This window comes from Suillus subalutaceus, assembly GCF_016647625.1.
Source record: "Suillus subalutaceus strain FC151 chromosome Unknown DFJ58scaffold_26, whole genome shotgun sequence".
Taxonomy (NCBI): Eukaryota; Fungi; Basidiomycota; class Agaricomycetes; order Boletales; family Suillaceae; genus Suillus; species Suillus subalutaceus.
The window spans coordinates 128,892-154,242 of NW_024540275.1; the positions used below are offsets into that span (position 1 = coordinate 128,892).

A 25,351-nucleotide genomic window follows, 5' to 3' on the forward strand; every position below is an offset into this window, starting at 1 on the left:
GATCATCAAGCAGTCCATGTCAGCCACTGAGCTCGAGACATATAAAAGCTCGCTCTTCACGCTCTCCGACCCCATCCATTTTTGTCCTTCGACTTCGATTCGACTTCTTCTCTTACGCTTGTTGCTTGCATCTGCTACCCCACATTCGTTCATAATGCGCTCCCTTTCAATGCTCGCTCTCGTGCTCCCTGCCGTGCTCGCAGTGCCTCTTGAAGTCACCACTCATCACCAGTATGTAAGTGCCTAAACAATCATTCATCAAAGTGTACTGTTGATTCGACTTGCCCGCCCTGCCAGTCACCTTCCTCCTGTGTCATCGCAGACGTCGCTTATCCAGACCCTCGCCACGCCCTCGTGCTCCTTGGCAGACGAGAACTCAGCCCTCCCACCGGACTATCCGAGCGTACGTTCACCGACCTCCTAGTCTGGTGCCACGAGATTGGTCGTTCATCCACTGGTCTACTCGTTGCTCGTCAGGAAGGTGGCTGCCCTTCGGGAGCTTTCGGTGGTCCAGTAGGGAGTGATAGCACGGCTGGCCCAATCGATTCAGGAGGCGCTCCACACAATTCTTCAGCGTCAGGTGATCAGAGCGCAGGCTCTTCCGCTGCTGGATCTTCGACGACCCCCGCCACTGTTTCACCTGCCGTTTCACCTGCCAACTCTGTCGCTCGTCCCGCATCTCCGGGGGACACACCTTCAGAGACGCCTGGAGATGCAACTGGGCCTATGACATCTGGAACATCAACCGGTAGTCCCGCTAACAGTGACGCTTCTAACGGCGACGTTTCTAACGGCGACGCTTCTAACAACGCCGGAACTCCTGCCAACCCTGCGGGAGAAAGTCCCTCTGGAAACGCGGCTGCGACCACCGGCCCTGCGGATAGCAACGCATCTGATAACGGGAGTGCATCTGCGACACCACAGTCTGCTCCACCTACATCTGCCACTCCCTCCACTGCGACATCTCCGATTATATTTGTCGACAGCACAAGCCCCGTCGCGGACATCAACGCGTCGGACAGCCTTAACAACATACAGGCGAACGGAATAGCAGCGTCATCCATACCCTCAGGTGCAACACCTCAGACACCCCCAGATGGTACTGTCGACGGTGGCACGACGCCCAATACTGCCCCAGATGGTACTGTCAACGGTGGCACGACGCCCAATACTGCCCCAGATGGTACTGTCAACGGTGGCACGACGCCCCAGGCTGGCCCCGATGGTACTGTTAATGGTGGTACGCCCGCTCCTACTAGCCCAACGGTGTCTACCCCTGCAACACCGGCCAATTCCCCTATTGCTGGAACGGAGATTCATGGTTGCCAAACTAATATAGTGGACGTTGCGGGCGTTGTATCTGCGAGCGTAGGCAGCGCGGCGACTTGTGATAGCGTATAAGTTCCTGTAGCATTGTAATGCAGATGCGTTTCTTGCCACCACTGCCGTCAATAAGGGGGTGTCCAAAAATGGCAGCTATGCCCAAACAACGCGCAAATAACGCGAACAACGTATCTGAGTCTTTACTGAATACCACTGCAGCTTTATACCAGCAAGTAATACTTATACCCGGTCCTCACTGATACAATACTAGTCTGTCGGAGACTCATTCACGATGTCGACTCACCTTGCGATACTGCCACTTGGTAAGCTTTTCGTCTTGTCCACACCAGCCTCCATGTCAACTTGTCTTGCCATTCCGTACAGACATTATTGACACATTGACTGCGCGGCTAAATCAAGAAAACCGCCATCCCAGCTATGCAACTCAGTTTCTAAGACTTCCGCACCCACGTACAGGTTGGTTGATATACGACTACCTATCGTTCTCAGCGCTTACAACGATAAGGTCTCGCTTCATTGTTTCTTCATGATCAACATGCACAGGGTGATACCACAAAGACGAGTTCCATATTGGAGGTGCAAGCCATATCCCCGACAAATGCGCGGACCTGGTTTATAGGAGAGGAAGTCGTCGCTGGTGCGTTATGCAGACCTTGGTCCCAATCGTACGTGCTTCTGATCCACAGGTGTGTTTAGATGGAAAGCTCGTGGTGATGACACCGATGGACCCCATGTTTTTGCTCATGTATCTTTTACGCGCTCCACAAACAGTATGTTATCGTACACACTGCTAGTCCCCAAGACAATGTTCGTTTTACAGCGCGACGGCTCGAAAGGCAACTTCCGGCCTATGCAGGATATTATAGAAGAAGTCGCTGCGACGATTGCTGATGCTTCCAAGAAAGATGCTCAGAAAGACCCGTCATTAAATGTCTCCGCAGACGACATTATTTCCTTTTTGTCTCTGGATTTTGTCCAGTCCTCTATAAAGCGTGTTTGCGACGTTAAGGGTATGTGTTTCGAGTGTCGCACAACCATTTATTAACATGTCTGTGCTCAGTCATAACGGATGAGATTACCGTATACAGATACTCTCATGATGTTGTGCTGGAAAATCTTAAGAGAAAAGTGGGACGCTTATCCGAACCCAGGGTCGCCGAGATGTCTCGCACTCTGGTACGGAGCCTTGCGAAGGATGGCCTGATGGACTGATGGAAAAGAAAAGCTACTTGAATGTGCGTCATTTTCCACCGCTTATCTCTTGCTGACATATTTTTTTCCAGCGGGACGAATCAAGTTAGCCTGTGAATTGCTATCGCAATATCTCCCCAGGGACATATTGCAAGACTTGATTGCATCTTACGAGTATGTGTCTCGTTTACTGCAGTTAGCAGATATTGATATGTCACCAGTCTCTCCAAACTGGACGCCCATGTGAAAACGGTGAGAGATGAAGAACTTCGCTTTCCTCGCTGTAGCTCCCGACACCAGGAAGAGAGCGAAGCCTGCAAAATCCGTTGCAGCCGGCAATAAAAATCAGAAGAGGAAAAAAGACACCGAGGCTACTGCGAATGCTGACGTTGACACATCTGGCGATGGAGATAAGAAGAAAAAAGGCGCCAAATCGTCACATGGTGTAGAGAAGCTAAAGAAGGCCAATGTAGCAGGGATGTCGAAATTGTCCACATTTTTCACGAAGAAAGCTGCATAAATGTAACATCGAGTCATGCGCCTCACTCTTGGCGGCCCCATGATGCTTTGGCCGTACACTCGTTCGACTCGTTAGCTCATAAAGATAAGATGTTATTTATTTTCTTCCTCCGATCTCATGACCTCCCATGCAGACTCCGCAATCACATATTCACACTGGTGACTGGTCTACTGACAGTTACTATTCGGGAATGCTCTTGGAAATATGTAAATACCCATTAAGCTGCCACGAGGGTTACTTTCGTTTTTTGTCTCGAGCAAGGTCATCAATGATATATTGAAAATCATTGTTAACAAGCCACGAACTATCACACTGTTGGCATCGAAACAATACGGAGAGGGACCAGTATTTGCGTCAATACTCAGCACCGTCATTTGAGGGACACGTGTCGAGATGCGCATGAAAGTGTTATCAGAACGGACCAGGCGTATGTAAATGCGTTCACCTATCCAAATATTCCCAGCATTCTGTTCCAAAACCTAGACCGCGGGTGCTGATCAGTTCAACGTGGACGGGTGACGAGCATAAGATGCATGAGAACAATAATAGTTTCGCGCATTTAATTGACACGAGTCCTTGCAGGCTTGTCAGAGTATCCCGTGGCGCACGTGTAGCTCGGAGTAGCCCAGTCCCCAACTCCCATCAGGTGCCAGCACGGATTTCTGTTTATCCGTTCTATGTTTGAAATATGTTGAGCCTAAGCCGCCCAGAAGAATGCAGATACCTATTAGACGTTTAACCGTGATCAATTAACAGTCGATGTCAATGAACAAAAAGAGTAGTCGGGACTGGACGTATCGTAGGAGGATCATGGCTTATGTAACAGGTACAAATAACTTGTAATACCAAATTTGAACTTCGCCACTTTTGAAGTTGGTAATGGATGTTGCAGCGGCACGACATGCATATGCACTCACGATTGCGTGATATCGTCTCATCGCAGATTACAATGACGATGCTTCATAGGTAATTACCGAGGTTTTCGCTCACATGTAAGCTATTAAACACTCACAGTTAGTTTAGGTAGTTTGTCCTTTACTCCCCAGATACAATATTAGAAATGGCCACCCCTCATGGCGGAATTTTGAAAGTACGTTTATGTATTTGCGCGCTTCACGCCATCTAACATCTGTGGATTATGCAGGACCTTGTTTCACGAGATGAGTCAATATCCGGGCAGCTCAAGGATGAGGCTGCGAGGCTCAAGGACATTGTGCTCACCGAGGTTCGTCTCCCGAGTGACAGGAACGTTGACACCAAGCTGAATGTGGATCTTGAATAGCGTCAACTCTGTGATCTCGAACTGATTATTAATGGCGGCTTTAGTCCATTGGAAGGGTTCATGAACGAAGCTGATTATACAAGGTAGGAGAGGTATCCAAGTCAGAGAAAGTAACGCTGAGATTTTCTGTCAGCGTCGTCGATACATTACGACTGTCTGACGGCACACTCTTTGCAATGCCTGTCACACTTGACGTGTCTTCTGCCGATATCGAGCGTCTCAGCATAGTGCCTGGCGTTCGTATTGCTCTCCGAGATCCTCGTGATGACGAAGCACTTGCAATCATCACCGTTGATGATGTCTACACCTATGACCGTGTCAAGGAGTCTATTTATGTTTTTGGTGCCGATGATCCAACGCACCCTTCCGTTGCGTACCTCCGCAACCGCGTCAAGCCTTTCTATGTAGGAGGAAGGGTACAAGCCATACAGGCACCCTCACACTTTGATTATGTTGCTCTCCGATGTAAGTTATATCAGTTTTGGGGCTACTAGCCTTGCTAAAAAAAGGGTTACCAGATACCCCTACTGAACTCCGTGCCCACTTTAAAAAACTTGCATGGCGCAGAGTCGTCGCTTTTCAGACCCGGAACCCAATGCACCGTGCTCACCGTGAGCTCACCGTTCGTGCTGCTCGCCAACATCAGGCGAACGTCCTAATCCACCCTGTCGTCGGTCTTACGAAGCCAGGAGATGTTGATCACTATACTCGTGTTCGCGTATACGAAGCCATCATGGCCAAGTATCCAAATGGAATGGGTCACCTTGCGCTCCTCCCCCTTGCAATGCGCATGGCAGGTCCTCGTGAGGCAGTATGGCATGCAATTATCCGAAAGAACTTTGGTGCAACTCATTTCATTGTCGGTCGTGATCATGCTGGACCAGGGAAGAACTCACAAGGCAAAGATTTCTACGGCCCATATGACGCACAAGAACTTGTTGAGAAGTACAAGGATGAGTTGGAAATAGAGATGGTTCCATTCCAACAGATGACATACCTCCCGTCCACCGATGAGTATCAACCGGTGGACGAAATACCTGCTGGAGCGCAGACTCTGGATATCTCTGGCACGGAGCTGCGGAGGCGACTAAAAACAGGGGCGCATATCCCTGACTGGTTTAGTTACGAGTACGTTCCCATCCTCAGTATCCTACGCATCAATTTAACAAGCGCATCAGGGCTGTGGTGAAGAGGTTGCGAGAAAGTTACCCACCAAGGAACAAGCAGGGCTTTGTTCTGTGTCTCACTGGCTTTTACAACTCTGGAAAGGACATCATCGCAAAGGCTCTCCAAGTCGCACTCAACGAGCAAGGTGGTCGCAGCGTATCCCTTCTCCTGGGCGAGACCGTGCGAGATGATGTTAACGCCAAGTTGGGCTTCACACCAGACGAGCGTCACGAGAACTTGCAACGCATATCCTTCGTAGCAGGCGAACTCGCTCGCGCAGGGGCGGCTGTCATTGCTTCACCTATAACCCCTGAAGAACGGTCACGAGCGTTGGTGAAGGATACTGTTCTTCAAAGTGGCGGTGCAGGAGGGAACTTCTTCCTGATTCATGTTGCGACGCCTCTCGAGCATTGCGAGAGCACTGACCGCAAAGGCATTTATGCCCAAGCGCGTCGCGGAGAGATAGGGGGTTTCGTTGGTATTGACACCGAGTATGAAGTGCCAAAGAAAGCAGATCTGGTTGTAGACGTGACCACGCAGAGTATACCTTCCATCGTGCACAGTGAGTCCAACTTAATTTTCCATCTTGACGGTACTTACCATGTTCTTAGGTATCGTTCTCTTGCTTGAGACAACTTCGCTGCTATGAGTGCTCGAAATACCATGACGACTAGACTATACCATTTGTTATTACCATCGCATTACAGTATCGTCATTCTCAGGTGTACTTTGATGCTACCAAAGACAACTCGTAGATTAGCATACATCAAAGTTCTCAATCAAACACAATAAAACATACACAGTCAAGTTACAACAGAGGAGCATTCTTCAAGCTTTCTATCTCAAGTTCACATCAGAAAATAATATCGGTCCTGCACGACACCCCGTACTCGAAGGTGTCGATCGCATCACCTGCCACATCTGCGGTGTCATCTAGGCATGTCCCATCAATTGCATCATTAGACTCAAGCGATGGCCAACTGACTTGATAGCTTTCTTCATCGACAACCCTATTGACATGGCAGACCAGCTGCGATCCACGCATCATGACCGCCCACTATATCGGTCGCATTCCACAGCCCAAGCTCATGCAGGGACGCCGCAGCCAATGAGCTGGTGTACCCTTCATGACAAAATAATATAATCTTCGAATCATAGCGATCTGCAATTGTCAATCGCGCTTCGCAGCGTGGGTCAAAACGCCACTCCAGAACGTTTCGCTCGACGATGAGAGATCCGCGGATCTCGCCTTCACGATCGCGTTGTGCAGCAGGGCGAATGTCCACGAGAAAAACGGGCACCGGGTATGTGGGATCGTGAAGTGCGTCGTAAGCTTGTTGGGGCGTCATTCGCTCGAGCTTGGCCCGGGCGTTGGAGAGAATTTGGTCGATGCTGCGAGATCCACGGGGAGGAGAATGAGGGTTGTGAGTGCGCACGGAGTTGAACAATATGTCCCACAAGGCGGCCTCGTGGTATGACGAGGGGCCAATATGCCGTATGGATGCAGCTTGAGCAATGACAGTGCCCGTGTTGTCGACTGCATCTACCCTTCCTGGAAATTTGGAAGACGCGAGAAGCACAGCCCGCTGCATATCATCCGCATCTGACCCGCAGATGACGAGTGCGTCTGAAACACAGGCATCACTACCAGCATCGGTTGACGACATACCAATGATGGCTATGAAAAAGAGATATGGGGATAAAGGTAGGCAGGCGGATATATGGGAAACGACAAGTCGAAGAAAGTTACTGTCGTCCTCCTTCGAAAAGTGGATACCGATGCGGACACCGTCTACTGTGCACGCATTGGTGATCATGCGGAGTGCGATGCTCTGGGCGGCCTCCTCACTCACATCTAAAAAAGTTTGACAGTTGGTGGAGGAAGTGGGAGATAATTGGATGTGTTGGTGCTCGACAGCAACAGTGGATGATGCAGAGAATGACATGGAGAAATGTTTTCGTTGCAGAAATTTTGACTAAACAGTCCTACAGTCCTACGTGCGTCAGATGGTGTTGAAAGCGAAAATGCAACGGAGAAGGTTGAATCAGCATATGCAAACGATCCCGCAATATAAGCACAACGCATTGGGGCAACGCCATCATGCGTCATGATCCGTGTGCACGGTTTGCGAACGCGATTATTTTCATAACACTGCGTTATGCAACGTACGCGTGAAGCTCTCGTAGGTTGCATTGCTGGCAGAACACGTGTGCTTACCAGGAGGGGATGATCGTCCGGTGTGGTTCTTCGAAATTTTGTCCTTATGAAATAATGCCGTGAGATGCCGCTCCGGTTGTTGAGCAACTATATCTTCCTTCGTGCCAGGCAAATATCATGAACTGAAGTTTGTGTCAATGTCAATGTACTTGATAGTCTGTCCTAGACAGACCTTTACAGGCGAAATAAGATACTTGGACATTCCTGTAGGGCTGAGTGTGAGTTCGACGGGGATTGCGAACAGAGATGAGATAGATATGAGACGTGTTGGTAGGTAACACGAAGATAGGTATGAAGACGTTTAGAGGCGGAGACGTTCTGTGAGGCGTTCGGTCATACTTGGAGTGGGGAATCAGCACATGATACTGCTGGATTTCGCTATAGGTATGAGTATACATGGACGGTATATATACGTTTTCGAATACTTGACTAGACCAGAATGAGCATGAGGAGCATATGGTGAATGTGAAATTGAACGGCGAAGGCAAGGGGATCGTGGAGTCTGAGCATAAGGTAAAGTAATGAAAAAGATATCCGCGTGTCTCGGATGCGAAGAGTTGCGTGGACAACTTCGAGCGTCTTCGTTTTGAAGCGTGGTCGGTGCGTAGAGGATATAATATCCTTACATTCCTTCTAATAAAGATGGGCTTAACAAACTCACCAAAGTCAGATAGTGAAGAATAATGGATAGAGACGGTTGTCACAAGTCTCCCCTAGGATAGGCCACATAGAGAAAGACGGTCATTCCTTCGTATCAAGATTGGCGATGTTGAATAGTCATGCCATCCACAAAGTAATAACCCCGTTACCCTCGCGTCGCCCATAATGAGAGTACGCATGTAGTCTCCCCTAGTCGGACCAACAGAGAAGGAAGACAGTCGTTCATTATGCTAAAGTGACATTACTAAGGTCGACTTGAAGGAAGACCTGCGAAATGTGCAGCAGCATGTGCTGTTTGACCCAGAGACAGTAGCTATGCTCTGATCACGTCGTCCAGGTTCTTCAGGAAAAATGTTGGTCCATTCGTCTTAGAAACAAGGAGCGCCGACGATGAAAGCGCCTGGGATCATATAAACATGTGTTTCAGTTACACGGTATAGCCGAACCTATTGCCCACGGGAAGCGAGCACTCAAATTCGTTAGACCGATCTGCAACCGTGACCGTCCTTTCTTCCTTGCTCAGTAATGTTGTCTGTGTTTCGGCGTGTGCCCCGGTCTTTCAACCGGTCGATTAGTGCTTCCATCTCTTATCGATCATCACTTGGGGTCCCAAGTAGCCTGATCCTTCGAGCTGCCGCACGCGCCATGTCTGTTCACCACGGAGAATCTACCATTCGACCAGAGCCGGACAAGGTCCTGAAGGATATTGCAGACTATGTTCACAACTACCAGGTCACTTCAGACCTTGCGTTCGAAACTGCACGACTTTGTCTCATAGACACTATCGGATGCGGACTGGAGGGTTTGAATTTCCCAGAGTGTACCAAGCTCCTTGGACCCGTTGTGGAAGGCACCGTCGTGCCTAATGGTGCGACATCTTGGTATGAATGAATGATAAAATGCTGAACTGTTGGATGCAGGCACCAAGGTTCCTGGAACGAATTACCAACTGGATCCTATTCGTGGCGCATTCAATATTGGCACCATCATTCGCTGGTTGGACTTCAATGATTGCTTCCTCGCTGCTGAATGTGAGTAAGACAATAACGAACAGTTCGCTATCAAGCCAGACGTGTAGATTGGTACATGACTGTCTCATGTCGAGCAGTGCGAACGGGTGATAAATCTTGCACATGAGCTCACTCTACATTCTAGGGGGTCATCCATCAGACAACTTGGGTGCTATTCTCGCGGTTGCGGACCACCTCGCTCGCCAGGGACAACCTCTGACCGTTCGCGACATCCTCGAGGGCATGATCAAAGCACACGAGATCCAAGGTGGCCTTGCCCTGCTTAACTCTTTCAACCGTGTTGGCCTCGACCACGTCGTGCTCGTCAAGGTTGCCAGTACCGCTGTTGTCTCCAAACTCCTGTAAGTGCACCTCACTTTGGAGTTGAATGGAACAACTAAGATGGTACACGTAGCGGTCTTTCACACTCTCAGACGATCGACGCCGTTTCGCAAGCGTGGGTTGATGGTCAATCCCTCCGTACTTACCGTCATGCACCAAACACCGGCCCTCGCAAGTCGTGGGCAGCAGGTGATGCCTGTTCCCGTGCCGTCAACCTCGCTCTTCTCGTCAAGAAGGGCGAGCTCGGTCTCCCCTCAGTCCTCACCGCCAAGACTTGGGGTTTCTACGACGTCCTCTTCAAGGTAAGATACCCCCAAAGTACAGCAATTCCACCCGCTGAACTAGACCTCCAGGGAAAGCCATTCGAGTTCCAAATGCCCTTCGGCTCATACATCATGGAAAACGTCCTTTTCAAGATCTCGTATCCCGCCGAATTCCATGCCCAAACCGCAGTCGAGGCCGCACATACCATCCACGAGCAGCTCAAAGCACTCGGCAAATCCTCAGACGACATTAAGAGCGTTCGCATCCGTACACAGGAGGCTGCCATTCGCATCATCGACAAGCAAGGTCCCTTGGACAACTTCGCTGACCGAGAGTAAGTATCCTAATTTATTCATGACGGTGCAAACTTACTCATGGGTCCAAAGCCACGCGATCAGCTACATGGTTGCCTACCCCCTCATCTTTGGTGAGCTAACCTCGAACTCGTACACCGACTCCTCTGCTGCCGATCCCCGTATCGATGCGTTACGCGCCAAAATTCACTGCGTGGAGGACAAGGCATTCTCGGTGAACTATCATGAACCGTCAAAGCGCTCCATTGGAAATGCACTCCTCGTCGAATTGAACGACGGCACAGTTCTTGATGAGGTTGAGGTCGAGTACCCTGTTGGACATAAGCGTCGCCGCGAGGAGGGTATCCCTCTTCTCATGGAGAAGTTCAAGAGGCATATCTCCACACATTTCAATGAGGCCCACCAACAAAAGTGAGTCAGCGTACTCTATGCAGTTTTTCGAGCGCTGATCCGTCCCACAAGGATTCTGGCCACCGTAACTGACGCGCAGTCACTGTCCAAGTTGCCAGTCGACAAGTTCACTGATCTCTTCGTTAAGCCGTGAAATGGTACATGTACATGTAGTGCGATTCGATAACAATTGGGAAATTCCATGAAATTAATACACGCGTGCTATCTGTCCAAATCCGTCTATCAACAGTATGCGTGCAAGATGAATATCTATGACTGTCCCTGAGTAATCTGCAAAAAAAAGACATGGAAAACAATGCTCGGAGACAAAAGCGTGATTGAAAGAACAAATGCAAAGCCGCAGTTAGAGACTTCATCGAGCGGAAACTGAACATGCGTCGCTCCTTGTTTTCCTCCCGCGCGGCTTCTTCTTGAGCTGCTGGGATGTGCCCACAACTCCCCCTCTGGACCGCGATTGCATGTGGCTTTGATAAGGGTACTCTTCCTGTTCCTGTGTTGAAGGAAGACGGACTTTTGCGGGCGAAGCTCCATGAGGGAACGAGTACGGCTGGGCTTCATACTCGTCAACAGAGTCCGGGTTAGGAACACCAAGGTGCTGTTCTTGGTGGTACCTCTGAGGTGTTGTATTGTCGTCAGAATAGTCACGGGAGGAGAGACTGTACTGGTGACAATTGGTAGACCGATAAGCAGATGTAGACGAGGCGTCCGCAAGACCGCTTAGCTCCTCTTCCGGTACAGAAGACAGTCGGCTTTGTATCAACCGCGCAAGGGGGACAGACCTGGGTTGTTGATATGACATACTGCGAGACCGCGATCCAGGAGACTCAGGCGAGGGAGGAGCAACGGAAACAACGGTACGACCAGTACTGACGGGGTGGCGAGCTGCCGTCAGAGGAAGCTCAGTGGTACCAGCATAACAAGGCTGCTGAGAAGACAGTGCATGGAAATTGCGCAAATAGTTGGCAAGACCGCCAGAAACATCTGAAGGATGCCGATTGACTGCAGAAGGGACGTCCCTGTCATAATGCGAAAGCATAGAACCACAGCCGCCATTTCCATCGAAGAAACGAGTCTCGACATTATTATCCTGACGATCGTACAAGAGCCTGGCTTGATGAGACGCATCCATGAAGGGGCGTTGTGCTTGCTGGGTGTGATGAGGCAGACCTAATGTGTTCTGAATGTCCATCTCCGGAGATACGGAAGGATACTGATAGGGCGAAAAGTTCGATGACCACTGGGGAGAGGAAGAACTTGGTGGAGTAGGTAGACCAGCCTGTTGCTTGAGACGGAATTCCTGACGTTGACGATACTGCTGAGCAATCTCAATGGCGGACAGACGTTGTGCTGCATTGACCACCTCATTGAGACGCGGTTCCACGAAGATTTTCGGGTAAGCCGGAGTAGCGCGAGGATGATTCGAAACCGGAAAAACTGGCTTGAGACCTTCAGGGTAAGCTTGATTGAGCGCACTGTTCTGAAGCGACTGCTGAGCGAATGCGAACTGCAAATCCAATAGAAGCTTTTCATCATTGAAAGATGAACCAAAGCCTCTTTCGTGGGCCTCCGATTCGCGAACAGTCGGTACACCGGTTTCTGACCGCCAAGAACCTGAGGAAGGAAGACCGCGAATAGCTGGTTCAGCTTTTGAGTCATGTAGATGGGGTACCTGCGAGTGTCCATGAATGCGACGTTCATGGTCGGGGTGACGATGAACAGTGGAAGTTCCTCCACCAGCGACCCCTTTGAACGTTTTCTTGTTGATCACGGCTGCTCGTACCTGTTGAGGTTTCTGGAATACGTGTCTTTTTTGCGTTTGTGGTGTGACCTGGGGGTTAGGGAAGCCTTTATGTTGTGTTTCGTCGTCCGTATGCTCACTATCACCATGATATTGACAAGATTCGTCGTGGCCTAAACCCCATATCATTCGAGATACGTTGCCTGGCTCCTCGATGATCGTTCCTTCAGCTCCCCTAGAGATGGTAAGCTACTTTGCGTTTATTACATGTTTCACTTACGATGGACAGCGAGCATACGGGAGGGAAAGCGGACCATGAAGTGCTGGGATAGGGCGGGGAGGAGAACTTGCCCACGTTGTCCAGCCTACATGGAGAAAAATGAACCTCAGCGTCGCAATTGTTAGTCAACACAAACCATTTCCGGGTGATGCTATCTTGTTGGAATATCTTCGCCGAAGGAATCCATCAGGAAGCTGCGTATGACTGTCGATGATGAGGATCGACTCAGGAGACGACGGCGGAGAAGGCGTGTGCGGAACGTCTGAAGGCGGTGGACAAACTCTGACTCGATGGCGTTTCTCAATATACGACGATCCGAAGGATGCACCTGCGGAGGAAGACTCGATCGGATCCAGAGACAAGTCAACAGCAGCCGCAAGATACTCGGGCATGGAAACCACCCGCATGTCATTTTGAGAGTCCAACTTAATATGCTGCGTCGACATGTCGTCCGGCATAGAAATCACGCGTCTTTCGACGGTGTTGCCTTCTGGGCGACGTTCGACTAGGAATAATTTGCGCCTAGGAACGCAACGAGATATCAAGGATGCGCACATGGGGCTAACGGGGCTATGTTGGAGATTGGACCGACTATATGCGCTGTTATCATCAACAGAAAAAGGTGAAGGAGGTAATTCTGGATCGACTGATGGCAACCGGGTTGTGATCTCGTGTAGAAGCGGCCCAGAGTGACAGTCATCGAAGGTAGTTTGAGGAACACCAATCGCTGTCAAGTCGGAGATCGTTGCAGATTGTGGGGAACATGAGGTTTGCACCCCTCGATCAATATACTCCTTCAGATATCCCATGGTTCAGAATCGCGAAGAGGCTGCGTCTGTCTAGGGGCGACTGAGGTCGTTCGAGTAAGTGCACAACCTACGTCGAGATAGCTAAGATAGGTTCAAATTTATATATTTATTTATCGGGTAATATTTTTATCTTTATTTACGTAAACTGGTTAAATCGTGGTAAGTGAAGCCCCAAGCGGCCAAGCCAGAAGCGTCCAGCAGATCGTCGCGAGGCAGACCATGCAGTCACCCTAAGATAAGGGTCTGTTAGCTAGGGCAAGAGGGACACGGAGATGGCAGCGGTTTCGAACCTGCGATAGTTCTCGTCAGGGGCTACCGCTACCCCAACCGCGCCGGATCGACCCTCTCGTTCTGTCTAGGAACAGTACTACTGAGCCGGTGGCCTTTAGCACATCTGAACCCTAAAACCCACTCATTAAGGGACCCTAATCAACCGTTTCCGTACCGACCTGGAAGCCCGTTATGCGAAACGTCACCCATGCGGAACTAGGAACCAGTGCGCAGCAGCTAAAACACCTCCTAAACGACAAGAAATGTGTCAAGCCACTATTCAAATTCATCGCACGTACTCGCCGCTTCATCAACACTTTCGGAGATGTTATTGTAACACTTTGCACAAACTGCATACATATCACCAGATAAACCTACATACTGTACACTGTCCAGCATAGTAGGGCTACGCCCTACCGGACAAAAAAACAATGGAGCGCCCGCTTGGAGAATTTCGTCTTTATCACTCAGTGGGTCACGGTCACGGTGGTTTATGTCGGTAAACCTTCACTGATGACGGGACTTTCGGCAATGCTTATAATATGGTCATGGGAGCCTTTTTCATTGGCAGCTTCATCGGCAGCTTGCTCTGCCTGTTTTTCGCTTGCGAGTCGCCTGCGCGTGCCTGCCGCAGACTCCAACCATAAAAGCTTGGTACGGCCCTGAAATTGATGTACAGTTTAACGAGGCGAAGATAACAGTAAGAACCGAACATACCTCTTTGAACTTCATGCGCACGAGCACCACGACTACCAGGAGCCAATAGAACACGTAACTCAGCACGCTACCCTGAGTTGCGGTATTTTCCCATCCCAATATGGCATTGAATATGCCCCATGACAAATCGGTCTCAGGATTGCAGCAGTCAAGATGCCACACATTCCCGCGTACGTCGTATGTACCAGGTCCGTTACCGCCTTCGTCGTCGACGTCAGCGCCAAGCAGATTGTTGAAGGCGTTCTCTTGGAAAGACCAAACGGCTTTACTAAATAGGCCAGCGCCGATGAGGAGGATCAAATTCGTCATAACGATAAGGAAAATCGTTAGAGCTGGTGCATAGTAGGTGAGCGTTGGTGTAACATGATGATCAGTGAAGGCTTACTCGAGCGGCTAGCGAACTGGTAAATGAAATAACCACAAATAAGTCCAACAGTAAGGCCCACGATTGCTGCGATGGGAATTGATTCTGCTGGCTGTCCGAGCGCGACACCGCCAACGAAGACGACAGCTTCAATTCCTGCGAAATGTTACACATTAGTTGAAGGCATTGTAACAACATTAGGTAAAGACATCCAGGGACAATACTAACCTTCACGCAAGACAGTAATCATTGGAAGGATGAAGAGTACCCACTTCCCAGTCCTTGTGCCACGATCGACATCTGATGGTGAAAAATAATTTGTAAGCGCAAGAACGGAGGCAAAAACAAGAGGAAGGACACAGACGTTGATCACTAAACGCGCGTTGTAGCTTTACGCGCCATTTAGCTTTGGCCCTGTCCAATTTGAGCATGGTGATGCCCATGACAAAAATCATCAGGGATGCAATAAGTTCGAAGATGCCTATTTAAGGATATAATGTGGGTCAGTTTCATTGCGCGACATAGGACTTTGGAAACGAGTGAGGATTTAAATGCAAAATACAGACCTTCCCAAAGATTTTCGGCCTTGACCCAGAGATCGGACGCCTTAGTGAACCAGACTGCAAAATGAATGCAGCACCCAAGGCAAATGAGAGGAACAAGCCTATGCCTGCACCAGCAAAAACCTTGTTGCTCATGAGTCAATGGCACTTTCAACATTACTACTGCAGTAACCTACCTGCATTCTAAGTTTACGGATCAAGCGTCTCTTGACGGTGACATCTGAGTCTCCTTCTCCTGGCACAGTTGTTTCACCGTTGTTGTTGACGGGTCGATGGTGCTCCGTAATTTGAAGTGCCGAGAATTGGTCTGTGTCGCCATGGACGATCTGCTCGACGAGGCCAAGGAGTACGGATACGATGATGACGGCTTCAAGTGATTCTCTGAAGACGATGAAGAATATGCTAACACTGAACAAATTCTGGGCTGTCATTGTCGTTTTTTCGTCCTTGGTACAGGTGCATACTAGATTTATCTGATGTGAAGCAGCGAACCTGATGCACCTGTCACCAAATCTTTCCAAAAACGGCAGTCTAATCAATGTTTTGATACCAGGGATTCGGTCACATTCAATTTCAAATTCGGTGGCTTATCAGATAAAACTGTACTCGACTCTGCTTCTAGAACCCTAGTTATCACTCGGATCTTACTCAGTTCCTGCATTAATCCCTGACTGGTCGACCATCAGAAATGGTTATGTCTGCGGCGTCGACACTATCAGCAATGTCCGACCCAGAATCCAGTGTGTCTGAAGTTTCCAATGGACAGTTGATGGACAGAACGGCGTGTACGACGTGTTCCAGGCGATGATATAATTATCTCGGTGAGATTGCATGTCAGGGAGACATGTAGATAAAGTATTATACTGTCCTTTTAGGTATGGTGGCAACCGTAGCTTGAGAGTGGCATATACACGGAGTTAGCAACCTCGTCCGACGGCCCGGGGTGCCAGTGTGTGCTAGTGTGTGACATTCCGAAAAATAGCAACTGGCACTTACAAAGGCCTTCTGTCAGAGTGTATCTCGGGCGTGATGAAACTGAAGAACACACCGGCATTGTCTATGACTCTATAACCTCGAAGACGAGACACCCGAGTCTCAGGTCGATGCCGAAGCTGGTGATGATAATGCGGACATCCCTTGGCAAAGTTATCGAGGATGCTCTGGGCGTTAATGTCCTGGCTGCTAATCCTGCAAAATATTGTGTTGCTGATGTACAGAGGGGCGATTTGCATGGGCCGGTGGCTGCGGGAGACTACAAGAATAGATGGGAGCAAGTTGACGCGTCGTAGTAGGAGCTCGTATTTTTTTGTTTTTTATTTTAAAAATTTGAATTTCGTGACATACTTTTGATTAGGAAACAACCCCCTGTGACGCGTCACCGGTGGGTGAATTAGCAAGGCGGCCAGAGCACTACAAGCAAGAAAGCACCGTCAGCATCGAGATCAGGCACTCTCTGAGAGCATGATATCGCCATGATACCATCGGCGGTGGTAAAGTAACACAAAAGACAGATCACGCACCACCTGAGAATGAATCATGGCCATGGCACCATCAGGATTCAGCTCATAAGCCAATATTACACACAATCTGGGAGCAGGATATCCTGTGGCACTGTGAGTATCATGGGTAGTACTACTCCTTTGTGCCAAAGTGCCAACTTAAGGGTACATACCAATTAAAGGACTTGAAAAGATGCGTCAAACGTTGATCTCGCGGAAGCAATTATTGTGTCACTCCACTGATTTCCACATGCATTCCACCACTCACTCTTACATCTATCATGGTACAGAACATTGGAGACGCACGAGATATCTATATCAGACCAGGATATTCGTTGAAGCGACGGCCACCAACTGTCCATGTCAAGAGCTGTGGCGCACAATATCAATGTCATCAGTGGTAAGAAGATGTCGAGCAGTTTTTGCCATGGCATCATTGCTGGTGCAGATGGCGAATGGATGATAGACGTCAGACTCGAGCTCGATCGATTATTGGTTGATGGTATGTACGTACAGCATTTAATTAACGTCATACGGCTGCCAGCAACCCTATTTGAATGACTAATCTCAGATCTGTCTTCTCATAACCCACCTGAGCATCGAATTCGGAGGATCGTTTTGTATGGTTTCTGGTATGGGCCATAGTACTTGTTGTATGCAGAATTCGTCTGACCTACGTCTATGAGAGACGGAGAATTTTGACTTATTGAACTGCAGCGCGTTGACGATTGATCGACCAGTCTGACTGCCGCCACCTAGATCGATGGGGTTATGGTCACGGATCATGATACAAACGACGACAGGACTTGGAACATGATTGACTCGATGTTATTATTATCAGGTCTAGTCTTCCATCCATTGATGCTAGCTAGACGCTTCTGGTACCATCAAAAAATCTGCCATTCTGCCGTACTGGTAGAACATTCTGCTAGTTCGGCCCGTCACTCTGCCGGCAGAACCTCTGCACACCACACTGTGGGTACCCTGTTATCACTCGGACCTTTTTTTTGTTCCTTCAATCACTGAGTAAACAAGGTCGTACCGGTACCGACATCACTCAGGGTTCGTGTCCGTACCTTGTTGGCTCAGGGTTTGTAGGAACCAAGTAAGGTCCAAGCGATAACAGGGTACCAATGAACCCTACTTGATGTGTGAAGCACTTCGCCACCGACCGCAAAGATCTTGGAATTTCAAATGGGCTTATCAGATACAATTTTCCGAATGATGAAGGGTCATCATCATCCCGGTAGTGGAATTCTTCCCAAACTACTTAGAGGCCAAGTAAATAGTTCTTCGTAACCCTTTGATTTTCCTCTGAGCACCGACTTTGAGCTAAATTCATATAGATATCGCTATCCTCGACCCGGCATTGACATGTCCTTGTCGTGCCGTCAGTTACTTCCCTTGCTTGCACTCTCGTCTTCTGCACTTGCGGGTGTACAGGAGCTTTGGTGGAACGTCACCTACGTTCAAGACGCAAATCCAGACGGCCTCTTTGAACGCCGTGTCATCGGTGTTAACGGAACTTGGCCGTAAGTCTCTCATATATCATTTATTTGGTCTGATGTATCTGACTTCTTAAAACCAACATTTCTATTCACTACGAAACCCCAAAAATTGGATCACATGCCTGTCGACTTCTTCGGTACTCATGAAGACCTCCACCAATTGAGGTATCCACGACAGATTCATTGCTTGTGCATGTAACGAACAGCATCGATCAACTTACAACACTACACCACCATGGCATGTACTTCAACGCAACATCCTGGATGGACGGAGCAATGGGTGTGTCACAATGGTATGCATACTCGTGTTCATTTGATTCTGCTGTGGCTACATTGCCTGCGCCAACTGTTCCCGTCTTTTGTTTGATGTCTCTGTACATGCACCTAGTATTTTGCTAATCATTTTTCTCGCGCAGTGGCATACCCCCAGGCGACACGTTTGACTACGTTGTACCCATCAACTCCTCCGGCCAAGTCGGAACATACTGGGCGCATGGTCATGCAAACGTAAGTAAACATGGTCTCTACCTTGCATACCTTGCTCTCTCGAACTAAATGCCGTATCTATCCATGCAGGGAATATATGTAGATGGCTTGCGCACGCCTCTCTTGCTACATTCTCCAAATGAAACTTATGGCGCCGATTACGATGCCGAGTTCACTATTTTGCTGAGTGACTGGTACCATGAAGAGCAGCCTGTCCTCTCGGCAGCCTTCATCAACATAGCAAATCCAGCGGGGGCGGAACCTATTCCTGGTGAGTTGCCTCGTCCTGTAGTTCATGGTGGTATACCGATGGCTTGCAGATTCTGCCCTCATATATTTCTCCCAAAATGGTTCCTACCTACCACCAATCCCGGGGAGTAACCCATCCCCGGTAACAAGCGCGGTGGGTTTCAACGAGAACGCGACCCTTCCGTTCGAGCCCGGTAAAACGTACAGACTGCGTATAATCAACTTTGGCGCGTTCGCGGGGTTCTACTTCTGGATCGACGGGCATGAAATGCAAATTATTGAAGCTGACGGTGTGCGTTTAGTTCTGCTTCTTACAACTCGCCGGTAGACTCATGTTACCGCAGACGGACACACAGGAGCAGTCCGTCGATATGCTGAGTGTGTCAGTGGCGCAGCGTTACTCTGTGCTTGTCACCGCGAGGAACGATACTACGTCGTCAAATTGGGCCATCCATGCGAACATGGATACAACCATGTTCGACACGGTTCCCAGTAATCTAAATCCAAGTAGGCTATACCCTTCCTGAGCATTCGATCCTATCACTTATTGTATTACCTTTCAAAATGCTTGCAGATCTCACCTCCTCCATCACGTACTCCACCTCTGCTAACCTCACTAATCTGTCCCCCGTGTCCTCCTATATCACGACAAACGACAGCGCTCTGGTTCCCATCGATATTGTGCCTGCGCTCTCCCCAACAAATACGCTTCAGCTTGCGTTCAACTTCGAGACGATGGACGATGGGACAAATCATGCGTTCATCAACGATGTGGTTTACAATTCGCCAGTGGTACCTGCGATCATGAGCGCACTGAGCCTGGGCGAAAATGCTACTAGCCTAGAGGCATACGGGCCGTACAGCTTCGTTATCAACTACGGAGACGTAATCGACCTTGTGGTGCAGAACGGCGATACAGGGAAGCATCCCTTGTGCGTCTTCTCTCCCCTGCATTCGGCGTTTGACAGAACTGATGTTATGTTCTAGCCATTTGCACGGATATAAGGTGCAGATTGTCAATAGAGCGACACAGTATAACTCCACCGATCCGTCATTGAACCCACCACTTATCGAAGGGCAAGCAAACCCGATGCGTCGTGACACTGTAACCATCACTGGCGGAGGTTCCGTCACGCTCCGCTTCGTCGCTAATAACCCCGGCGCATGGATTTTTCACTGAAAGTCTACGAACCCCCTTCAGGAGAGACACTTACTTACATCATTATCATTTAGGTCACATCGAATGGCACCTTGAATCGGGCCTTGCGGTCCAGCTCATAACAGCTCCGCTCCAGATACAAGAACAGGCACTGGGCCGCGTACCGGCGTTTATGTACGAACAATGCTCTGCACTTGGGGTTCCCTCGAGCGGCAACGCTGCAGGACACGCCAGCCCAACTGACTTGTCGGGCCTCCCGCTTGGCCCGGCCTTCCAGGTGCTCGGTTGGCTGCCTAAAGGCATCGGGGCAATGGCTGGGTGAGTTCGGGGCTGAGTAGTTGTTATGATATACTGACGATGCGGGGTGGTTGGTAGATGTGTGTTGACAGCCATCATTGGCATCCTTACTGTTGTATGGTATTCGGCTATGGGAGGTACTATCTCTGAGGAGGAGATAGAGGAGCTGGTGCGTCAGCGCATCGAGGAAAAGGAACGCAAAGGAAAGTTCTTTGGTCTGTTCAAGAAAAAGACTTGAATATCCGCGCCATTTGTCCATTATCCTCGGCCCTGGGTAACTAAGGCCCCGCCATGTTTCTCTCGCTTTTTTGTATTATTCGTGTACGATATTGACATGCTTGTTAAGTGGAATCCATGTTCTACCAATGTACTAACTTTGGTACGTGGCTATATTGTATTTCACTTACACTGCAACAAACAAGAAGAATTGATCTTTGCATCCCCTGTTCATACACACTCACGATCTTTGAGAGACCACACGACGACCGGTGAATCGTTCGTTGTGATGGTCAATTGTGCTCCCTAGTATTTAGCCTTTCTTGACGTCCCAGTGAAACATGTTTCCATCGACGGTGGGCCTGGTTGTCTGAGGAAATAAGGTCTGCAGTCACACACATGTTCACCCACCCAAAGGCTCAGATCTGACTCGGTACGGATCGTTGAAACATTCCTCCAACATCCTGTCGTCTTCCGGGAGGTGACATATCTACTAATGCCTTGGGTATGCTGCAGTCCACGTCACCATCGACATCATCGATGACCACTGGCAAAGCATGATACATCCATATTCTTTTGCCAGTGGCTATAAGTTGCAACTCCACTTTGCTGATATCAAGGATTATTATCCAACAAGAATTCGATTAGGTCTCGCACTCTGCTTTTCGTAACTAAGACTGGATGCATTGAATTCACTATTTCCCGCGTCGGCCTGACGCACATCGCATCCCGCAATCGTGTCGGACCTGGCGGCAACAAGCCTACGTGCGCAATCTGAAACACGCGAGCTCGAGAAACCAACATCAAATCTGTGCTGATATTGGGAGGAAGTCTCACGTGACCGCGAGAGCGCTGAAGATCTAGACAAACATTATGATAGGCGTTTTGGCTGAGCACCACCGTAAATTTCTCTACATATGTTTGATTTAGACCAACAGTCTTGCAAGCTCTTGGGATACAGCATGGCTCTTACATACAGTTCAAAGAGACAGTCATTTAAGAGAAGTACCTGCATCAAGTACTTACCACCCACTGAAAGCCGCGGCTCAAAGGCCCGGCTCGAGGTATCTGTAAGAGACCCTCGAGCCGGGCTTTAAGAGGCTTTAAGCCTCCATGAACCGTCCTCAAGGCCCGACCCGGCCTAAATAGATTCGCCCACAGCCGGGCCTCGCAATTACTACCGGTTGACAAAATAGACCAAGGTGCCTGGCGCGGCCCTAGTTGCCATCAAGTTGCCATCATCATAACGTTGCATTCACTTACATAGACCGAAGCTTGGCCTCAACTGGCCATGACCATGAGTATTCGAACCAGTACTGACGCGGTTCATGATATGATATTACTATTTGCTGATATGCCACTAACACGTAGGCGGCATGGATCGGCCAAATTGGAACACGTAGAATGCGCAGCACTATAAGTATCGGTACGTCTTGGAGTCATCTACTCGCCTATTTCTGCAAAGTTGACCGCGTGTGTTTGCCCTGCAGAGCTGTCTAGGCTACCATGACACTTGAAGCCTGAGATTGTGAGAAGGAGTCAAAAATCACGTCGGCTGATAGCATCGTGACTAACAGGCCGCCGCAAATTCTCAACCCCTCGCTTTTGTTGAATACTACCTCAACAGAATGTTTACTACTGAGTCGGACGTGGAGCAGATGTGAGTGATACACACATGAATTTACCATGTATCCTGATGTCAGTGACTGAATAAATATCTCTAGATTGTTGTGCACATATGCCGTCCTGGCGGGGAACAGTAAGTTTTAGCGCCTTTTATCTTTAGCACTTCAAGATCGTAACGATATTGTAGGTATCCTGATATACGACCATGTGATGACTCTACCAGAAGAAATTGCTTTAATCTGGCGTCGTCCAAAAGCACTGTTTGCAATGTTATTTCTACTCAATCGCTATCTCGCTCTTTTCGGCATTACCTGCAGCATGGTTATGCAACCATTTCTTGTTTCAGATGAGGTTCTATATTTCGTTATGCATGTACTCGACTTGTGTGTGCTCACAACTTCTTTCTGTAGGCGTTAGTTTCACTATGGTTCCTTGAATATCTGTTGTTTTGCTCAACAAAGACTTAGTTGTTCGAAATATACGATATACAGACAACTGGAAATCTTCTTCCAAGGAATCATCATATGTAGTGAGTAGAAGTTTACCACGAGAAGTTCACATGCTGAAAAGTTCAGTCATAATGGCCATGCGCATTTATGCTCTCTACGGCTGTAGCCAACGCGTCCTTGCCTGGATGACCATCACCATCATTGCTCTTGTGGGAATAGCTTGTGTACGTGTTTGCATAAAATTTTAGACTCCGGAGTCTACTAATCGTTCTAGGCCGTCACTTTTGCACAAGTTTCAGGTGATGCGGCAATCTTGCCGGGAATTGGCTGCTATGAAGTATATCCAACAGAAACGTATGTCATCCTCTTCGCCACTCTGCGTGCTTGCTCAAAAGTTATTGCAGAGCTGCCCGTCAGTAAATTCTAGGTCCTATTTCATGCAACTTGATTGTCATGACCTTATCCAAATACAGGAATTGGGCTGGCATGGGTGGCCCTGTTTGTCTTCGATTTACTTATATTCGTCCTCACAGTGTACAAGATTTGCATGACTAGGGGTTTGCCGCGGTTGTCTCTGACAACCAGGAGAAATGTTATTGATGTCATGTTTCAGGATGGTAAATCTTTCGTATGTCTGTATTATGAACGCTAAATCAATAGAACGCAGGTGTGATGTATTTTGGGTAAGGTTGCTAGTGAACTCATGATTCGACCGAATTTGATTCACATTGCTTCAGAGCTATGGCACTGATTAATATACCAAACATCCTGACATACTACGTAAGTCAGCAAATTGATATTGATGGAGCTACACGGCACTCACAGCTTGAATCAGTCTAGTTCAGTAAGAATACAAACTCGCACCTTACGTCGACCATTTCCTGACAATTAGCAAGGTTGCTATCAGAGGCAGTCTGTGCAATTTCACCAGCTGGTAAGTGTTCAATGCGACAAATACGAATCGATTTTAAATATGGCTTCCAGTTTATCCGTTACTCTCATCTCTCGGCTGGTGCTTAACCTGCACGAGACCACTGACACTGGTATTTTATCCACCACCGTCCGAGGCGACGACTACCACCTCGATGTCCTTACCACCAGGGTCGACGTACAGTCTGCTATCTCCTCTCATTATTGGTAGCTAGCATTGAATTCTGTGTCTGGATGTCAAGTTGGGAGTGAGAAGCTATTCCAATCCCTTTTTCGAAGGCAGCGCAGCGTGACAGGTGGTAGATGACGCTGCATCCCGTGCTGGCGGCTATGCGTGCTTTATTTATGTCGAATATTGTCGCTTCTGGCTAATTATTGGTTAATTATATCATGTGTGCTTTCGTCTGTAACGTTATAACCCCTGATCGCTCATCCTTCATAGACTTCACATAGACGGGCTGTTTCTCTCATGATGTGTGTCGTTGGGGAGATATTGTTCTTTGTTGGTGATGTTGAAGTTTCGGTGGTTGGCGGATAAGTATGTAGCAGGAACTGTCGCTCTTGTTCCACCATCGTATACTAAGAACGAGGTGCTTACTCCCGTTGAGCGTGTCTAGCACTGTCCAACTCCCCGAGTCAATTATCTAGGTAAACGTATTTTCGACTTCTTGAGTTCAAATCCCGTGTAAGCTAGAACATGTTCCACAGTTGGAAGGACTAAGATTGGAAGTCTGTAACATTGACGCGGTGCACTAATGCCGCGCTGATCTCAGCGCGAAGTTTAAAAATCGTGTTTTATTTTTCCATAAAGTCATGGCATAGAGGAAAAAGTAGCATAGGGCATAAGGCAGCATGGGAACTAAGGTAAAAGTGGCATGGGGGGTATCGTAAAAGAGTGACAACGGTTGGAGTAATATATGTTGAAGGAATGACGCGGGACGGACGATAAATAAGACAGAGAAAGGAGAAAAGGGTGTATGAAGGAGTGACATGGGTCGGACGATAAATAAGAAAGTGTCGGAAGTCAAAGTCATAAAAATGTCATAAGGTATAAAAGTCATAAGATGAGTCGTGGACGAACCAGACATGGATATCATAAAGTCCCGAGTGAACAATGTTGCGGATGGAGTTCCGTTCGAGGCAAAGTGTCGGTGTGGGCAAAAAGTCGTAATGTAATAGGCTGGAGCTGCGTGTAAACCGTGATGTGCGAATGGCAAAGTCCGGGTCAGAAATAACTTTGGAATGGGCTGGAGCTGCATATAAACCGTGGTGCGCGAATGGGCGAAATCCGGGACAGAGATAAATGAATAGGCTGGAGCTGCGTGTAAACCGTGGTGCGTGAATGGGCGAAGTCTGGGGCAGAGATAATGAAATAGGCTGGAACTGCATGTAAACCGTGGTGCGCGAATGGGCGAAGTCTAGGGCAGAGATGATGAAATAGACTGGGTATGGAGCTGCGAGTAAATAG

General features: G+C 48.7%; 10 protein-coding genes across 10 annotated transcripts; 6 read left to right on the plus strand and 4 right to left on the minus strand.

The window, feature by feature from the left end:
- Nucleotides 1-154: 154 nt before the first annotated feature.
- DFJ58DRAFT_912543 (uncharacterized protein) lies at nucleotides 155-1,511 on the plus strand (the record flags this gene model as incomplete). The annotated part of the gene is made up of 3 exons (XM_041395279.1): nucleotides 155-235; nucleotides 298-1,368; nucleotides 1,425-1,511. Coding segments are annotated over 3 exons (1,239 nt in total), but the record flags the coding sequence as incomplete, so codon positions are not given.
- A 10-nt stretch (nucleotides 1,512-1,521) lies between these two features.
- On the plus strand, nucleotides 1,522-3,055 carry DFJ58DRAFT_905230 (ribonuclease H2, subunit B; the record flags this gene model as incomplete). Its single annotated transcript, XM_041394946.1, has 10 exons — nucleotides 1,522-1,646; nucleotides 1,708-1,800; nucleotides 1,850-1,981; nucleotides 2,041-2,114; nucleotides 2,165-2,354; nucleotides 2,405-2,520; nucleotides 2,570-2,579; nucleotides 2,628-2,709; nucleotides 2,757-2,787; nucleotides 2,840-3,055. The coding sequence occupies exons 1-10, from the start codon at nucleotides 1,616-1,618 to the stop codon at nucleotides 3,053-3,055; spliced, it is 975 nt and encodes a 324-aa protein (XP_041246423.1). The 5' UTR covers nucleotides 1,522-1,615.
- Nucleotides 3,056-3,933: 878 nt separating this feature from the next.
- On the plus strand, nucleotides 3,934-6,343 carry DFJ58DRAFT_775546 (uncharacterized protein). The gene is made up of 8 exons (XM_041389445.1): nucleotides 3,934-4,021; nucleotides 4,079-4,145; nucleotides 4,200-4,280; nucleotides 4,338-4,420; nucleotides 4,471-4,802; nucleotides 4,856-5,465; nucleotides 5,516-6,066; nucleotides 6,116-6,343. Exons 2-8 carry the CDS (start codon nucleotides 4,116-4,118, stop codon nucleotides 6,151-6,153), a joined length of 1,725 nt encoding a protein of 574 aa, XP_041246424.1. The 5' UTR covers nucleotides 3,934-4,021; nucleotides 4,079-4,115; the 3' UTR covers nucleotides 6,154-6,343.
- Nucleotides 6,344-6,514: 171 nt separating this feature from the next.
- DFJ58DRAFT_839392 (uncharacterized protein) lies at nucleotides 6,515-7,924 on the minus strand (the record flags this gene model as incomplete). Its single annotated transcript, XM_041392519.1, has 4 exons — nucleotides 6,515-7,131; nucleotides 7,174-7,359; nucleotides 7,723-7,819; nucleotides 7,895-7,924. 4 exons carry the CDS (start codon nucleotides 7,922-7,924, stop codon nucleotides 6,515-6,517), a joined length of 930 nt encoding a protein of 309 aa, XP_041246425.1.
- An 897-nt stretch (nucleotides 7,925-8,821) lies between these two features.
- DFJ58DRAFT_775549 (putative 2-methylcitrate dehydratase) lies at nucleotides 8,822-10,937 on the plus strand. Its single transcript, XM_041389446.1, has 7 exons — nucleotides 8,822-9,250; nucleotides 9,303-9,413; nucleotides 9,538-9,754; nucleotides 9,808-10,036; nucleotides 10,088-10,332; nucleotides 10,385-10,723; nucleotides 10,775-10,937. Exons 1-7 carry the CDS (start codon nucleotides 8,908-8,910, stop codon nucleotides 10,854-10,856), a joined length of 1,566 nt encoding a protein of 521 aa, XP_041246426.1. The 5' UTR covers nucleotides 8,822-8,907; the 3' UTR covers nucleotides 10,857-10,937.
- On the minus strand, nucleotides 10,857-13,550 carry DFJ58DRAFT_681178 (uncharacterized protein; the record flags this gene model as incomplete). Its single annotated transcript, XM_041383218.1, has 3 exons — nucleotides 10,857-12,696; nucleotides 12,742-12,846; nucleotides 12,874-13,550. The coding sequence occupies 3 exons, from the start codon at nucleotides 13,548-13,550 to the stop codon at nucleotides 11,076-11,078; spliced, it is 2,403 nt and encodes an 800-aa protein (XP_041246427.1). The 3' UTR covers nucleotides 10,857-11,075.
- Nucleotides 13,551-13,817: 267 nt separating this feature from the next.
- On the minus strand, nucleotides 13,818-15,956 carry DFJ58DRAFT_775552 (iron permease FTR1/Fip1/EfeU). Its single transcript, XM_041389447.1, has 8 exons — nucleotides 15,641-15,956; nucleotides 15,542-15,587; nucleotides 15,468-15,521; nucleotides 15,266-15,382; nucleotides 15,130-15,201; nucleotides 14,923-15,057; nucleotides 14,538-14,869; nucleotides 13,818-14,482 (listed from the first exon to the last, which is right to left on the minus strand). Exons 1-8 carry the CDS (start codon nucleotides 15,893-15,895, stop codon nucleotides 14,312-14,314), a joined length of 1,182 nt encoding a protein of 393 aa, XP_041246428.1. The 5' UTR covers nucleotides 15,896-15,956; the 3' UTR covers nucleotides 13,818-14,311.
- Nucleotides 15,957-17,980: 2,024 nt separating this feature from the next.
- DFJ58DRAFT_775554 (Fet3 ferroxidase) lies at nucleotides 17,981-21,112 on the plus strand. Its single transcript, XM_041389448.1, has 10 exons — nucleotides 17,981-18,495; nucleotides 18,621-18,764; nucleotides 18,888-18,978; nucleotides 19,048-19,228; nucleotides 19,278-19,498; nucleotides 19,551-19,713; nucleotides 19,781-20,138; nucleotides 20,194-20,384; nucleotides 20,440-20,683; nucleotides 20,741-21,112. Exons 1-10 carry the CDS (start codon nucleotides 18,338-18,340, stop codon nucleotides 20,898-20,900), a joined length of 1,911 nt encoding a protein of 636 aa, XP_041246429.1. The 5' UTR covers nucleotides 17,981-18,337; the 3' UTR covers nucleotides 20,901-21,112.
- Nucleotides 21,113-22,311: 1,199 nt separating this feature from the next.
- Nucleotides 22,312-24,362, plus strand: DFJ58DRAFT_775576 (uncharacterized protein). The gene is made up of 9 exons (XM_041389449.1): nucleotides 22,312-22,538; nucleotides 22,603-22,637; nucleotides 22,692-22,855; nucleotides 23,019-23,177; nucleotides 23,228-23,333; nucleotides 23,427-23,589; nucleotides 23,691-23,733; nucleotides 23,850-23,887; nucleotides 23,938-24,362. Exons 1-9 carry the CDS (start codon nucleotides 22,507-22,509, stop codon nucleotides 24,092-24,094), a joined length of 897 nt encoding a protein of 298 aa, XP_041246430.1. The 5' UTR covers nucleotides 22,312-22,506; the 3' UTR covers nucleotides 24,095-24,362.
- A 269-nt stretch (nucleotides 24,363-24,631) lies between these two features.
- Nucleotides 24,632-25,186, minus strand: DFJ58DRAFT_775578 (uncharacterized protein; the record flags this gene model as incomplete). Its single annotated transcript, XM_041389450.1, has 1 exon — nucleotides 24,632-25,186. A coding segment is annotated over exon 1 (286 nt), but the record flags the coding sequence as incomplete, so codon positions are not given.
- Between the last annotated feature and the right edge of the window lie 165 nt (nucleotides 25,187-25,351).

Coding starts and splice junctions, on each gene's coding strand:
- DFJ58DRAFT_775554 (XM_041389448.1), top strand. CDS start 18,338: ATGTCCTTGTCGTGCCGTCAGTTACTTCCCTTGCTTGCACTCTCGTCT. Junction 18,496..18,620: donor GGTGTTAACGGAACTTGGCC/GTAAGTCTCTCA, acceptor GTACTCATGAAG/ACCTCCACCAATTGAGGTAT. Junction 19,229..19,277: donor GGGGGCGGAACCTATTCCTG/GTGAGTTGCCTC, acceptor GATGGCTTGCAG/ATTCTGCCCTCATATATTTC.
- DFJ58DRAFT_775549 (XM_041389446.1), top strand. CDS start 8,908: ATGTTGTCTGTGTTTCGGCGTGTGCCCCGGTCTTTCAACCGGTCGATT. Junction 9,251..9,302: donor AGGCACCGTCGTGCCTAATG/GTGCGACATCTT, acceptor TGTTGGATGCAG/GCACCAAGGTTCCTGGAACG. Junction 10,037..10,087: donor TCTACGACGTCCTCTTCAAG/GTAAGATACCCC, acceptor CTAGACCTCCAG/GGAAAGCCATTCGAGTTCCA.
- DFJ58DRAFT_775546 (XM_041389445.1), top strand. CDS start 4,116: ATGGCCACCCCTCATGGCGGAATTTTGAAA. Junction 4,281..4,337: donor AGGACATTGTGCTCACCGAG/GTTCGTCTCCCG, acceptor GATCTTGAATAG/CGTCAACTCTGTGATCTCGA. Junction 4,803..4,855: donor TGATTATGTTGCTCTCCGAT/GTAAGTTATATC, acceptor AAGGGTTACCAG/ATACCCCTACTGAACTCCGT.
- DFJ58DRAFT_775576 (XM_041389449.1), top strand. CDS start 22,507: ATGTTTACTACTGAGTCGGACGTGGAGCAGAT. Junction 23,334..23,426: donor CATCCTCTTCGCCACTCTGC/GTGCTTGCTCAA, acceptor ATCCAAATACAG/GAATTGGGCTGGCATGGGTG. Junction 23,734..23,849: donor CAAACATCCTGACATACTAC/GTAAGTCAGCAA, acceptor ACAATTAGCAAG/GTTGCTATCAGAGGCAGTCT.
- DFJ58DRAFT_775552 (XM_041389447.1), bottom strand. CDS start 15,895: ATGACAGCCCAGAATTTGTTCAGTGTTAGCATATTCTTCATCGTCTTC. Junction 15,383..15,467: donor GGCCGAAAATCTTTGGGAAG/GTCTGTATTTTG, acceptor ATCCTTAAATAG/GCATCTTCGAACTTATTGCA. Junction 15,202..15,265: donor ACGCGCGTTTAGTGATCAAC/GTCTGTGTCCTT, acceptor TTTCACCATCAG/ATGTCGATCGTGGCACAAGG.